Source organism: Aquarana catesbeiana, linkage group LG02 (assembly GCF_042186555.1).
Source record: "Aquarana catesbeiana isolate 2022-GZ linkage group LG02, ASM4218655v1, whole genome shotgun sequence".
NCBI classification, from domain to species: domain Eukaryota; kingdom Metazoa; phylum Chordata; class Amphibia; order Anura; family Ranidae; genus Aquarana; species Aquarana catesbeiana.
In genome coordinates this window covers 557,407,523-557,423,672 of record NC_133325.1, presented here as the reverse complement: position 1 = coordinate 557,423,672, position 16,150 = coordinate 557,407,523, and the positions used below count along the sequence as shown (strand labels likewise).

The 16,150-nt window shown below is 44.1% G+C and overlaps 1 protein-coding gene across 1 annotated transcript in view; it reads right to left on the bottom strand.

Moving 5' to 3' along the window:
- Positions 1–524: 524 nt before the first annotated feature.
- The window catches only part of DSCC1 (DNA replication and sister chromatid cohesion 1), a gene marked incomplete in the record, with an annotated part of 71,934 nt that continues 56,308 nt past the window's right edge, over positions 525–16,150 (bottom strand). Inside the window, 3 exon segments of the mRNA XM_073616002.1 lie at positions 525–705; positions 1,190–1,338; positions 6,600–6,754. Coding sequence (XP_073472103.1) covers positions 597–705; positions 1,190–1,338; positions 6,600–6,754 — 413 coding nt within the window.

The window sequence follows — 16,150 nt, the reverse complement described above, 5'->3', positions numbered from 1 at the left end:
GCCATGTTTTATGTGAGCATCACTCAGTCCAGGAAAAATGCATGCCCCCTGCAGCTACAGGATGAAAAGGAAGCTGCAGTAACATCACTGAACCGGTTAGAAGACTGCAGGACAAAGATTTATATATACATTTTTAAAATAAAAAAATTCCAGGTTGGGAATGTTCATCCTTAGACACAGCACTGTTACCTCAGTCTCAAACTATATTTACAAACGCGGTCATTTTTGTATTGTTCCACTGCTTTAACTTAACACTTATTGTATGTTTATTTTGCTCCCCACCCTGCAATTCTGATTGAAGAAAAAACAAATTCTAGTTCTGAATAGTTCCCAGCGAACCAAATCATGTTTTTTTTTTTCTATCACTCGTGGACTACTGTGGCCAAATATCTCAACTAACTTCTACAAAGCGCAGCTTCTGCAAAACCAAAATGATTACGCCACATCCTGACAGATTTTCCAGTATAGAGAATACATTGTAATGTAAATAAATACTGGTTTATAAAAAAAAAAAAAAAATAATATATGACCAATAACAGTTTTATAAAACAATACAAAGACATTTTTTACAATATTGTACAACAGAAGCAAATGTGCTAGGACAGAGGTCGCCTAGAGTTATACAGTTTGACACCATTCTGCAGAGAAGAGCGGGCGTATTTCGTCAGCAGTGCTCCGATGGTTTGCTTTTCCCCACACAGATCCCTAACAAATAAATAAAAGTGAGAAGAGATCAAGCGATAAATCATAGGTCAATGCAGCATGTAGCACTTTCAAACTCAACAAGGGCCCTTTCACACAAGTGGACCGATTGGGTCAACCTGTCAGTGTTTCCAGGTGGACTCGATCTCTGACCCTCTAGTCTCCTCTATGGAGCAGCGGGTGTCTGTCGTCACCTGCCCGACATCTGATCCTTTCTGCTAAAAACTGGTCTGGAGGATCGGATCGGCTTACAGTCAGGTGTAAACGGACAGGCAGTCCATTTACATCCGACCGCTCAGAGGAGAGGGGGTTGTGTCGGTGTTCGCTTTGCATAAGCAGAGTGGACACTGATTGGCCATCTGCCTGCTCAGTGGGGAACAGTAGACAGATTCCCCGCTGAGCAGCCGCACTCCAAAAAAGGCGTGTGTAAGGTGCTTAAGGCCACTGGCAAAGGGGAAAGGATACATTAAATACACAGATTATTTACTGGATATATGGTGCAATATCAGCTTCTGTCCATTTTTCTCTCATGGTAAATAAGGCGTTGAACCGCTCCTGAGTGTCCTCAGGTAGGTCTTCAGTCTTCAACAGAAAGATAGTCTCTGGCCGAGATGAACGATCCACCAAGGCTAATCCCTAGGAGACATAAAAATGTAGGATAAAAAGGAAGAGCTGTATCATTTAAAATAGATCTAAGCCTAATCACTAAAGTCTCATAATATGCTTTAAAATGTTAATGAAAATCCTAAAAGTTGTTTTCATTGTTCTTAAATTTGCAACTTCATTAAAGTGGTTCTAAAGGCAAATGTTTTTTACCTCAATGCATTTCCTGCATTAGGATAAAAGACGTTTTAGGCCTGTTGTACACAGGAGTAAAAAAAATCCAGATTTTTTTTACTGATCGGAAATGAGATTCATTGTTGTCTATGGGACATTGCACACAGCTGAGTAAAGATCAGTAATACAGTGTTGCGTACAGAGCAGTAAAACAAATCTAGAAGATTTTACATTTGAGTGCAGTAATTTACTTTAAAATGTTTACGCGAGTATGCCACAATACATATATACAAAATACCATGAGTTTCCTGATGTAACGAAGGGTGTTATATTAATACAGCCATATAACATACAGAGTTGAGGTGCAAATTCATATAAATAAATTCAGAAAAAAGTGATCTCACAATTTAAAATTCATAAGATAAAAAAATAAAGAGATAAGTCCACCTTTGTTATCATTGTGATTATAAAATCCAAGATCCACTAACAGCGTGAAGAGACGCTCCCATTTTCCTCTTACAACGCACTCGGACGCGAAACACGTTGGGAGGGGCCAGAATCTGTGACATCATCATGCCTGCTGGCTGCCAGAAGTTTTTGTTTTTATCTCATGTACCTGCTTTTTTGAATGCAAGTACCCTTTACGTTTTCTAATAAACAAACACTTATCTTGCAGTATTTATGCTATGTTTTCCTCTTCTAATGTGGCTGAGTAATATAGTTTGACCTGGTGTTGCTATATCTGGAGCTGTTTAACACCCTGTTGCTGAAGGTCTATAGGTCAGATCTGGTGAGTCGTACTCATTGGGGGGGGGATTCTGGTAAGAGGCTTAAGACCCCTTTCATACTGAGGCACTTTTCAGGCGTTTAGTGCCTGTAAAGCGCCTCTCCAGTGTGAAAGCCTGAGTGTTTTCACACTGGGGCGGTACACTTGCAGGACAGGAATAAAAAAAGCCTGCAAGCAGCATCTTTGGGGCAGAGCGGGAACGGTGTATACACCGTTCCCGCACCGCCCTTGCCCATTGAAATGAATGGGCACCTCTTCATGGGCACTTTTAACCCCTTTTTAGCCCCAAAAGAAAGGGGGTGTGGCTAGATAGTCCTCAATGTAATACGGCACCTCATCCCAATTAGTTTGTGTAACCGTAGTGGGAAATGAGAAAAGGGGGGGGATTATAGCGGTGCCAAGGTTTTGGATATTATACACCAAGGCTCGGTTCACACAGGGACGACTTGTCAGGCGACCTAGTCGCCTGACAAGTCGCCTCCTGTTCTGTACAATGGAACCGTTCTAAGGGGAGCGACGCAAGTCGCTCCGACTTAGAAAAAGGTTCCTGTACAACTTTGGGGGCGACTTGCATAGACTTCTATACAGAAGTCGTTTTGCAAGTCGCCCGGGCAGTCGTGTGCAGGTCGCCTCCATGAGGCGACCTGCAAGTCGTGCCGCCTCTGGTGTGAACAAAGGCTAACACAATAATCTAAAAAATATATGTTACTTTATTAGTAAACAGGTTAAAAAAAGAGATATACAAAATGAGCATACAAAGTAAGGGTGTACATAAACAATAAGGGAAAAAGGTACAAAACCAGCATGTGCAGCAATAGTGCAAGAACCCGCTAGTAATATGGCAGCAGGTCTTGTTCACAGGTACTGTATTCCTACATGTTTTTTTCCCGCATGTGTATTCCTACTCTGATTTATTCGGAGTGTCCACCAACACTATGAAATTTATATCTTTTTCTCTTAGAGCCCTTTCACACTGGGGCGGTTTGCAGGCGCTATTGCGCCAATAATATCGCCTGCAAACTGACCCGAAAGTGCCACTGCTTTCATTCCAGTGTGAAAGCCCCAAGGGCTTTCACACTGGAGCGATGTGCTGGCAGGACGGTTAAAAAAGTCCTGCTAGCAGCATCTTTGGAGCGGTGAAGGAGCGGAGTGTATACCGCTCCTGCCCATTGAAATCAATGGGACGGCGTGGCTATACCGCCGGCAAAGCGCCTCTGCAGAGGCGCTTTGCGGTGGTATTTAACCCTTTCTCGGCCGCTAGCAGGGGTTAAAACCGCCCCGCTAGCGGCCGGATACCGACGGTATTACCACCAATGCCGCCCCCACGTGAAAGGGCTCTTATATTGCCAGGCCCCCTTTTTTTTCGCCCCCTGCAGCCACCCTATTTGCGACTTGGGACTCCGGGTTCATTCCTGGGGGCTGTCCCGCTCGCCTACTGTGAATCACCGGTAGGTATTTTAGAACCATCAGAATGGGAGGTGGATTCATGGGGTGACCCAACGGGCAGCCGTTGGGGTGTTTTGGGTCTGGGGGTTGCGGGCCCCGGCAGTGTTTTTTGAGGGGCGACTTTTGGCCATGTCTAGCTGCCTTTGAATATTTACTCTAACTGTTATGTTCACACATATATTGCGATATTTCTTTTTGATTATTTATTCTCTTTATCTATAAATTTTGACACTACCACAGGTATAACCAACTATCCCTGAAGAAGCCAATGTTGGCGAAACATGTAGGAATACAGTACCTGTGAACAAGACCTGCTGCCATATTACTAGCGGGTTCTTGCACTATTGCTGCACATGCTGGTTTTGTACCTTTTTCCCTTATTGTTTATGTACACCCTTACTTTGTATGCTCATTTTGTATATCTTTTTTTTTAACCTGTTTGCTAAGTAACGTAACATATATTTTTTAGATTATTGTGTTAGTGTATAATATCCAAAACCTTGGCACAGCCCCTTTTTAACCCCTTCTTGGGGGATAAAAGCGCCCCCGCTACCGCCCGAAAAGCAGCGTCAAAGAGCTGCTTTACTGCCAATGCCGGCACCGCCCCAGTATTAAAGTACCCCAAGTGTGGTGGAGGGCACAAGATTGTGTTGAGTATTGATCACTCTTCATGCTGTTCGTGGATCATGGATTTTATAATCATAACGATGAGAAAGATGTACTTCTCTTTTTTCCAAAATTTGAATTGTGATATATCACTTCTTTTTGAATTCAGATGATATACAGGTGCTGCTCTTCATTTAATTTAGTTAGACTTTAGCGCAAAATCTTTTTTGTTTTTAGTATATTAAAATACTGGCAATGAAGAAGAATTTTACTCATCTATACGTTTGCACACCTTTACTCATCTAAACCCAACATTACTCAAACTGTAGGTCCCTTGCACACGGGCATCACAAGTGCCTGAGTAAACACAACGCCCGTGTGCAAGGGGCCTACAGTTTGCTGTCCTACCCCACATCTCTAAATACCAGAGTCTTAAATCGATCCAGTGCTGCGAACTCTGGAAGCAGCAGGAGCGGGGCCAAGCAGTTCTGGGTGTGTCTATGGAGTACGGGTCGGGAGCTGGCTTAGTATGGTGGCATACAGAGAAGAGGAAGATTGGGGCCACTCTGTGCAATAACATTGCACAGAGAAGGTGAGCATAACATGTTTATTATTTTAATAAAAAAAAAAAACTATATTAACCCTTTAAAACAATAGCTGGTGAGTCTGCAATGAAGGTCTTTGTTTTGGCACTTCCTGTTATTCAGCGACAAAAGTATCCCATTTGATTTCCTGCTTTCTCACGCTGTCACACACCCATATTGATAACGTGGCTCAAAACAATGGGTAATATACGAAAAGTCCAACACCAGGCTTACTCCTGCTGCCTCCCAGGTCACTTCAGGTCAGTCATGTGATACACAGGGTGCTCTTCAGCTGGCAGTGAGCTTTCCTCAATCAACCAGAGTTGCGCTGACCTGATAACGTCTGCATCATTACAAGGAGTGCAAAAGGCACTGTGGTGATCACCCAAAACGCTGAGAACGTAAAAGGGTGCAGTGGAATTACCATAGGGCAGGGAGTAGACAACATTTGAGAGGTGGAGATCTACCTGAACAACATGGAAGCGATCTAAGAACACCAGGGTGCAGTGCCTTTTATTAAAAAACAAAAACAAATTAAAAAAGCCCCAATATAAAGTAAGGATGGCAAGACTAGAAAATATAGAAAAAACGAATAAAACTAAGGGCACTGTAATAAAAAAAAAAAAAAAAAAAAAAAAAAAAAAAAAACAAACACAAAAAAAAAACTTAGCCTACCTTAAAAGTTAGCTTCATTGGAAAATTCAGCAATCACTTTCATTCACAATTGGTGACCTCAAGGCTGATGCAGGAGTCCATCATGAAGGCAGGATTTGCGCGACTAGTTTCAGGCATGGCCTCAATTCTGGTCTATCTGTTCCGAGTTATGGCCAGTGTAAGCAATATGCAGGGAAGTGTACAGGGGTCAGTAGTATGTAGGGTAGTGTACAGAGGTCAGTAGTAGGCAGGGCAGTGTACAGGGGTCAGCACATTTCACATTCTTCTGGTGAAGATTCTCACCGGCCTTCCCTTTACATCCTTAAAAACAGCTCTGGCTACAAAGCTCCCCTCTCCAATTTGATTTCCCTACAGAAGTGGAATGGGTAAGCGATGGGTAGATGGCAGGGTTAAGCTCAGGTGGCTTTGAACACTAATCTAAAGCTGCCTGAGCTATCCTGCCAAGAAACTACCAAAGCCAACAGCCAATTCTCCCATATGATCTCACATACAAGAGCCTGGGGTGGATGGGAGAGGAGGGCCGGCAGGGATAAGTGCATTGTCTTTAGGCATGTGGTTTCCCTGCATCAATCTACAAGTGGGAGAGTAACACTGATGTCCCTACCTTACCAACAGAGGGTCAACACAACACAGGGATCAAGTTTCCGACGGCTTCAGACATGAGAGATCTTAAGCCACCTGAGCTGTCATTTAGGAAGCTGTCAAATCTGCCAGCCAATCATAGCCGGGGAAATGCCTATGCCACCTGTGAATTGGCTGTTGGCTTTGATAGTTTCTTGACAGGATAGCTCAGGCAGCTTTAGATTAGTGTCCGAAGCCACCTGAGCCCATCCCTGCCATTTACCCGTCACCTACGCATTCCTCTTCTGTAGGGAAACCAAATTGGAGGTGAGCTTTGAAGTCAGAGCTGTTTTTAACCCCTGCTGGGAGACTTATTTTAAGAAAGGTATGTTTTTTTTTATAGTCACCCTGTGGAAACAAAACCTATAGGTCGATACCAAGTGGGTATATCAAAAACATACCTTCAGCTGGTCTAACCTAGTCGTCATCCCTTCAGGAACGCTTTGCTGCCACACATCTTGAAACTCTGACAGATTAAACTTCACTGCATTCTGCAAAAGCATCTGAGCAGTCGCTCTGCAAATTTTGTCTTCATCTAATGCATAGAACACTTCACCTTGCAAAATACAAAATAAAATATATGCTAAAAAGTTAACAAAAAGTAGTTTTTGTTTTTTTAACCTGGACATTCTTAAAATAGAACTGTGATCAGAGTAAAAGAAAAAAAAAAAACGACATGCAATCTTCAAACCGTAAAAAAAAAAACAGTGTTTATTGGTTTAACAATGTGCTCTCTCAGGTTTTCATGTTTCCAGTGGATCTGTTAATTTCCTTTAGCAGGGTGAGAACACTGCCCTTTCTGCAGTAAAAGCACTGCAGGGTTGTCACCCAGTGGACCAAGTAGTTTATTTACTCGCTCAGTAAGATTTTAACCCCTTCATGGCCAGGCCATTTTTTTGCCGTTTAGCATTGCACTACTTTTACTGGCGATTGCAGTCATGCAATACTGTGCCCAAACATAATTTAGATTTTTTTATTTTTACACAAATAGAGCTTTCTTTTGATGGCATTCTATAATCACTAGGTTTTTTATTTTTTGCGATATAAACGATAAAGTCTGAGAAGAAAAAAAAAAAAAACTATCATCAAAGTTTCTTCATAAATTCAGGCCAAAATGTATTTTGCTACATGTCTATATCCCAATAAGTGTATATTGATTGGTGTGTGTGAAAGTTATAGCGTCTACAAACTATGGTATATACAGTGGATAAAAAAAGTCTACATAACCTTGTTAAAATGTCAGGTTTCTGTGATGTAAAAAAATGAGACAAAGATAAATCATTTCAGAACTTTTTCCACCTTTAATGTGACCTATAAAAATTGTACAATTCAATTAAAAAGCAAATTGAAATCTTTTTTTGGGGGGATTCTTAATGTGGTTGCATAAGTGTGCACACCCTCTTATAACTGGGGATGTAGCTTTGTTTAGAATTAAGCAATCACATTCAAACTCTTGTTAAATAGGAGTCAGTACACGCCTGCCATCATTTAAAGTGCCTCTGATCAACCCCAAATAAAGTTTAGCTGTTCTAGTAGGTCTTTCCTGACATTTTCTTAGTCACATCCTACAGCGAAAGCCATGGTCCGCAGAGAGCTTCCAAAGCATAAGAGGGATCTTATTGTTAACAAGTATCAGTCAGGGGAAGGGTACAAAATAATTTCCAAGGCATTAGATATACAATGGAACAGAGTGAAGACATCAAGTGGAGGGAATATGGGACAACAGTGACATTACCAAGAATTGGATGTACCTCCAAAATTGATGAAAAGATGGGAAGAAAACTGGTCAGGGAGGTTGCCAAGAGGCCTACAGCAACATTAAAGGAGCTGCAGGAATATCTGCCAAGTACTGGCTGTGTGGTATATGCGACAACAATCTCCCATATTCTTCATATGTCTGGGCTATGGGATAGAGTGGCAAGATGGAAGCCTTTTCTTACTATGAAATACATCCAAGCCCAGCTAAATTTAGCAAAAACACATCTGAAGTCTCCCAAAAGCATGTGGGAAAATGTGTCATGGTCTGATGAAACCAAGATTGAACTTTTTGGCCATATTTTCAAAAGATATGTTTGGTGCAAAAACAACACTGCACATCACCAAAAGAACACCATACCCACAGTGGAGCATGGTGGTGGCAGCATCAGGCTTTGGGGCCGTTTTTCTTAAGCTGGAACAGGGGCCTAAAGCTGGATACACATTATCCAATTTTCTGTAGATTTTTTTCCTTCAGATTTGCCAAAACCATATAATATATGGTCAAACCTTAGGAGTTTCAATTTGTATGCAATCAGGCAGGCCCTTGCACTACATGGTTTTGGTAAATCTGGAAAATCTGACAAAAGTTGTATAGTGTGTACAGGGGTCTTAGTCAAGGTGGAGGGGATTATGAACAGTTCCAAATACCAGATAATATTGGCACAAAACCTTCAGGCTTCTGCTAGAAAGCTGAACATAAAGAGGAATTTAATGTTTCAGTATGACAACGACCCAAAGCATACAACCAAATCAACAAAGGAATGCCTTCACCAGAAGATTAAAGTTTTGGAATGGCCCAACCATAGCTCAGACCTGAATCTGATTGAAAATCTGTGGGGTGATCTGAAGAGGGCTGTGCACAGGAGATGCCCTCGCAATCTGACAGATTTTAAGTGTTTTTGCAGAGTGGGCAAATATTGGCAAGTCTTGCAAGATGTGCCATGCTGATAGACTCATACCCAAAAAGACAGTGCTGTAAATCAAAAGGTCCTTCAACAAAGTTGTACAGTTTATAGGTCACATTAAAAGGTGGAAAAAGTTTTGAAATTATTTATTTGGGTCTCATTTTATTACATCAAAGAAACCTGACATCTTAACAGGGGTGTGTAGACTTTTTATATCCACTGTATACTGGAATTTTTCTTTATACTACTAATGGCAGTAATCAGTGACTTATAATGGGACTGCGTTAGTGCAGTGGACAATCTGACACCGACACTGAGGGGAACTGACTAACTGCCACTGACATCACCAGTGACAATAAATACAGCCAATCTTGATGTCGGCAGTGGACGTGGTGAGACAGAGCGGCTTGTATTTGATATGCACTGTACATTATACTGTGTGTGAACGTTTATGTGAGTGGAGGATCTGTGGAACAGTGGGAGCCACCTGTGGAGGAGTGAATTTGGAGCCATCCTGTTTGTAGCGTGTGAAGGGGGCAAAAGCACATGTGACCCATGACTAGCCATCGAGGGCTAGTCTGGAGGTGTGCATACATTGTTCACGGGGGTGTTTGCACGAGTAGCACTGGTGACCACTTATGGAAGATATTGGTGCATTGAGATATTGGGACACGTAGATAATTTGGAAAATTTTACTGTTTTGGACATTATTATTATTTTATAGTAAAGGTTTGTGGGTTGCATTGCATCTTTTGCTGCATTATATACACACACAATACAATGAAAATACTATACACTGTACTAATACTGTCTGGGAAGGGGTTAACATCAGGGCCGATCAAAGGGTTAAATGTGTGCCTAACAATGTGTAATGTGTGTAAAGTGTGCTGCTTTTACCACTAGACCTGTTTCTCAGCCCTTAGCAGGGATGAGAAACTGACCGATCGGTCCCTCTGTACAGAGCTCTGTGTTGTTAATCAACACAGAGATCTGGGCTGTGATTGTACACAGCCGATTAGCAGGTCCCAACTGTGAATCATTGGCAGGGTCTTGCTGACAGGCTCCCGCCATGTACAATCACAGCTGGTGTCGGTCAGGTGACGTGCATGCACGTGCCCTAAACTCAGAAGTAGGCAGCGACGTACGGGTAGGTCGCTTTGCCTACACCAGTCACTTGCCCACAGTACATTGCGAGCGGGAAGTGGTTAACCACTTATAGCAAAATGACGGCCGGGCGGTGGTTTAATTGTTCTGACTGCATGACATCCTTCGGAACAAGCGGCTCATGCGTGCAGTGTGTCGATTGGTGGTGCGGTGTGTCGCTTGGACACACCGCATCTCTGCTCACAGTAAAGAGATTCTATGACGTAGGCTATTTACCATGTGATCAGCTGTGCCCAAACACAGTGTAAATAGGAAGTGCCAGTTATCGCCATTCCTCTACTCACGCTGACAGCACGTGAGTAAAGGAGAGACAATAAGCGGCTTTCCTCACCAGGGGGGATCTGCACTGATAATCAGTGCAGTGATTATCAGTGCAGGCCCATCAGTGCTGCCCATCAGTGGAGGAGAAAAAGTACTTATTTACAAAAATTATGTAAACAATGAAAAACCATTCACAATTTTCGGTCTTTTTTGTTTGTTTAGCAAAAAATAAAAAACCCACTAGGGATTAAATACCACCAAAAAAAAAGCTATATCTGTTATAAAAAAAAACTGCAGGACCACGTAATCATCATTGAAAATGTGACAGCGCTTATAGCTGAAAATTGGCCTGGGCAGGAAGAGGGTGAAAGTGTCCTCTATTGAAGTAGTTAAGAGTAACAGTTTTTTCCTTTCAAAATTTTTTTATTATTATTTACAAAAAGTTAAGACAAAGTATACACAATACTCACATGCAAATGTCACATCTTGCACAGGAGATAAAAAGATAACGAAATAGTAGTCTAGCAAACAACTGCATAGTTAGGTACACTCGCTGTCACCATTGAGAAACGGTAGAAGGCTAGGGAAGAGGGGAGGCCCCCGGGAGGTACCCCTAATGGGAGCAAGCTGTGCCCTGGGGGGGGCTCCCTCACTCCTGGCGACAGGAGGGGTGAGTCAAACATTTAGTAAGACCGACCGGATCAGGAATGGGATGAAGTCGGTCATTCAGGAGGGAGATTGCTGGGGGCGTGACCGGATGTTGAGGTGAGGGAGAGAGACGCAGCCGGACCCAGTCCCTGCTCTATCCCCGCTCTCATGCTGTGAGCTTCGCGGTAAAGCGGAGTGGGAGACACTGACGGCTTGTCCTCATGGTGCCCGCTGGTTTCTTCTGAGGGTCAGATGCGGTGTAAGGGGGAGGATCGGTGTCAGCCGCAAGAGAAACCTCGTACGTGGAGCTCTCCCGGGAGGACTGACAGTGACGCGCCACCTGTGTGAGAGAGAGGGGAGCGCGCCTACCCGGGATCGAGCGGGAGCTGCGGGGGGGGTAGCCGTGTGAGTGGAGACGACCCGATTCATGCTGCAATAGCCTTAAACTGGAGGGGTGAGTGACTCGCAGCAGCGAGTGTTGAAGCATATAGTGGGAGGACTGATGCAAACCTGTGAAACATTTTAAATAGTAACTGGAACCCCTGAACTGGTACGGGACACTTAGAATCATACAGCCATTGGAGGAGAGAGGCTGCAGTAGCTCTTGCTGGGGGATATATACTTATAGGTATACACCGCATCTAACGGGCACATCATGACCAGAAAAAAGGGGCTGGAGGAGACATCAGCACAGGAGGGTGCAGGGGCCCTAGCACAGCGTAATCCCAAAGAAAAAGGAAGTCAAGTAGCCGCCAAATTGGAGCGATTTGCTCACACCCCAAACCAACATGCAAGTACGACACCTAAAAAGAACAACCACATAGGGGGGACCCAGCATCAAACCAGCCAGCCTGGAAGGAGAAGCCTTGCCCCCACGGGGGGTGCAGCGGTGAACGTCCCATTAGACCCGGGGGGGGAACGGTATGGTGGAGGGGGGTCCTAGCTTAACCACGGAAATGGGAGATGGTGGAATAGCATCAATGGCCGAGAAGGAACCATCACTGAGAGATATCTTCCTAGCAGTAAATAGCTGTAAGGTATCTATCACTGTCCTATCAGCACAAATGGAAAGTTTTAAAAGTGAATTACTGTCGGTAAAAAATGATATGCAGGTGGTCTGCACTCGGACAGCAGCCTTGGAAGACAGGATCAGCCAGATGGAGGATGAGGTCTCCCCTTTAAGACAGGAAGTTTCACTTATGAAAAAACAACTTAATGAATGCATGCAAAAAATGGACAGTATGGAAAACAGATTACGTAGAGAGAATTTGAGGGTGTTGGGCCTTCTTGAAGGCTGTGAAGGCAATAATCCAGCTAAATTTATGGAAGATTGGTTAAAGGAGAGATTCGGGAGGGAGTCACTCTCAGAATTTTTTTCCATTGAGCGTGCGCATAGAGTGGCTACCAGGACATGGGCTCCAGGGGGTCACCCAAGACCACTGATTTTTAAGCTATTATGCTTCAGGGACAAAGCCACTATTCTTCGGAAGGCAAGGGAGATGAAGAATATTCAATACAGGGGTGCAAGGGTCTCAATATATCCGGACTTTTCTCCTGAGCTTCAAAGGCAGAGAGCCAAATTTATGGAATGCAAGCGCAAGCTGCAGCAGCTGAAAATTAATTATGCTTTATTGTATCCAGCACGCTTGCGCATTGTGGCATTGGGGGAAACTCAATTTTTCAATACTCCCACCGAAGTCACAACTTGGTTAGAAAAAAACAAAGGAAGAGTACAGCGAGAAGAGGAAATGTAGAAAAGGCAAAGGATCTGGAAATCAAGAGAGGACCTTTTTTTCTTTGGATTTTTTTTTTTTTTTTTGAAGGGGGAGTGGGGGGGGGGGGGGGGGGGGAGAGACACGCAAAATTTGTCGTCTTACTGGGTCCGGGGGTGGTAGGTCTGTTTTTCTCACCTTGAATAATTGTGTCCGGTCACTATAGAAGCCTCAGGGGTAGGCCCAAAATTGGGCAATAGGGATAAAATAATGGGGGAGTGGGGGGGGGGGGGGGGGAGGTGGGGTGGGGGGAGGGAGGGAGGGGAGGAATATGTGTATGGGTGTGTGGTGGGGAGGGGGGGGAAGGTTGATTTTAAAGCAAGGGGAAGCTCATCTCACAAATATTATAGGAGTCACATAAAGAGGTGGTTTAACTTTGCCAAGGGACACAAGGAGTCAGGACTCACAGATGCATGGTAGTGGTGGTTTAAATAGCACTTGGAAATTAAAAAAGAAGCTCACTATATGTTCCTGGAACGTTCGGGGAGTTAAAGATAATTTGAAAAGGCAAATGATTCTCTCTACGGTAGATAAGGGGAAGGTTCAGATACTATGCCTGCAGGAGACGCACCTGGATAAAGATTCAATAAAGATAATGGACCATAAAAAATTTCAGATGCAGTTTCATTCCACTCACACCCCATACTCAAGGGGTGTGAGTGTTTTGATAAAATCGGGGATAGCTTTCTCCTGCAGCCACAGTAAGGTGGACGTAGCAGGCCGGTATATTTTTCTCTATTGCGAGAATAGCAAATGTGTATTAGCTAACATCTATATCCCTCCCCCCTTTGGGAGGGAGGTTTTGGATGACCTAACTGAATTTATGGTGAGCCTCCCAGGGGTCCCGGTAGTAGTGGTCAGGGATTTCAATATGACCATGAATAATGAAGTAGACAGGTTCCCTTCAAAAAAGCTGGGTAGGGGAAAACCTAAGAGTCCGCTTCTACAGTATTGTGAGGAAGTGGGATTGGTGGACATCTGGAGGGAGAGGCACCCCGGGGTGAGACAATATTCCTGCCACTCTAGGACACATGCCACCCTGTCTAGGATAGACCTAGTGTTGGGTAACGAGGAATCGCTGGGTACAGTGGGAGAAATAGTTTACGAGCCAAGGGGGGATTTCGGACCACTCACCAGTGATAATTGATTTAATGGGTGAGAGAGGCATTAATAAAGGTGACTGGAAAGTAAACCCCTTTTGGCTCGAGATCATTGAGGACGCGGGTACTGTGATGGAGAGGTTGGTGGAATTTGCAGAGTTGAATATAGGCACAGCTCCATTGGGAACAGTTTGGGATGCCCTGAAAGCTTTCCTCCGGGGGATCTTAATTCAAAAAATATCCCACACCAAGAAAAAATCAGATAGAAGAACTAAAAGTTAAAGAGAGGGTTAAAAGAGCGGAAGAACGGTACGTTGAAGATCCAACCCCATCCAGATACGAGGCGTGGGTAGAGAGACAAAATGAGTATAGTAGAATGGTTTTGGAAAAGACGGAGAGGAAAAGATTATTTCAAAAACGGAGGTTTGCCTGTGAGAGGGAGTGTGTTGGGAGGACCTTGGCCCTGATTATAAAGGCCAATGGCCCTCCGAATTCCATACCAGCGATTGAAGGAAGAGAGGGAACAATAAAAAATACTAACCCAGAAATTTTAGAAGAGTTTAGGGAGTACTTTAAAAATCTATATAGCTCGGTACAGGAAGACGTGGCGGGGGAAATGAGGGCTTTCTTCGGTCAGCTTAAGTTAACTCCGCTCACGAGAGAGGATAGGGAAATGTTGGAGGCCCCTCTGACACTTGGGGAATTACAAAGGGCTGTGGCAGACATGGCGAACCAGAAGGCCCCTGGTCCTGATGGCTTACCCATAGAGATTTTCAAAAAGTATGGGGAGTTTTTGCTCCCCATGCTTTTGGAAGTACTAAACGGCACTGGGAAGGATGGTAACTTGCCGGTGTCTCTGACAGAAGCCATCATAATAATGTTGCTGAAGGAGGGGAAAAACCCGTTAGAGGTGGCATCATATAGACCGATATCACTGTTATGTTCGGACGTGAAGATTTTGGCAAAGGCCCTGGCAACAAGGCTAAAGAAAATAATCTCAAGAGTAATCCATACAGATCAAACCGGGTTCATCCCGGACAGAGCTACAAGTACGAACATAAGACGAGTATATTTAAATATGCAGATTCCCACGGCGAATAGCGGTAAGAGAGCGCTCCTCTCGTTAGATGCCACTAAGGCATTTGATTGCCTGGAGTGGCATTATATCTGGAAGGTGTTGGCGGAACTCCAATTTGGCCCCAGCTTTGTTCATTGGCTGAGTCTTTTATATGATAAGCCAAGGGCAAAGATTAGAGTCAACGGAGAATGCTCAGAATGGTTCCAATTAAGAAGGGGCACCAGGCAGGGGTGTCCTCTGTCACCCCTCCTGTTTGCCCTGGCAATGGAGCCGTTGGCTGCGGCCATAAGGGCGTCTCAGGGGGTTCAGGGGTTTAAAAGAAGGAGGGGAGAGGAGAAAATAGCAATGTACGCGGACGACATTCTGCTGTTCCTGGGGGACACACAGGACTCATTAAGGACGGCCATGGGGATGATTGAGGACTTCGGCCATTTTTCCGGGTTAAAAATCAATTGGGAAAAGTCAGCAATATTACCCATAGACCCTCTGACGGAGCCTCTTCCGTATCAAACCCCACAAATAAAGGTAGTAAATCAGCTGAAATACCTGGGGATTAATATCTCAAGGGACCCGGAACAATATATCGCAGAAAATCTAGTTCCATTAATGAAAAAACTTAAACAGAAATGCCGGGTGTGGGGATGGTTGCCTCTGTCGGTCGCCGGGTGCTGTAACCTGATAAAAATGGTTTGGATGCCGCAAATCCTATATATCATACACAATTCACCTGTTTGGATCGCTAAACGTTGGTTCAACAAAATGGACAGCTTATTCAGAGAGCTGATCTGGAAGGGCGGGGCAGCAAGGATCGGCTTGCAGACGCTCCGGCGACCGGCAGAGAAGGGGGGACTGGGAGTGCCGGATCCGGGATGCTATTTTTTGGCATCACAGGTCCAGCATATGGGAGGGTGCAATAGGCCCGGGAAAGGGGTAACAGGAAATAACGTACTACTAGGTGACACCAACCATGACACTATAGTAGAAGCGTTGGAGGCGGACTCCTTTATCACTAGATGTCCCACTACCCAGCTGATGGTCAAGAGTTGGACCAAGGTCAAAAAAATAATGGGCTATGTAGATTTCTCGGAGTTTTCCCCATTGTGGGATAATAGCAAGCTTAATGAGGTAAAAATAATGGGAAAGATTGAGGAGTGGGATCGGCAGGGCATCCATTTTCTCTCACAGCTTTATAAGGCTGGGAGTTTAAAAACATTCCAGGAGCTAGTGATTGAATTTGCGATCCCCAGCCTTTCATTCTACAGATAC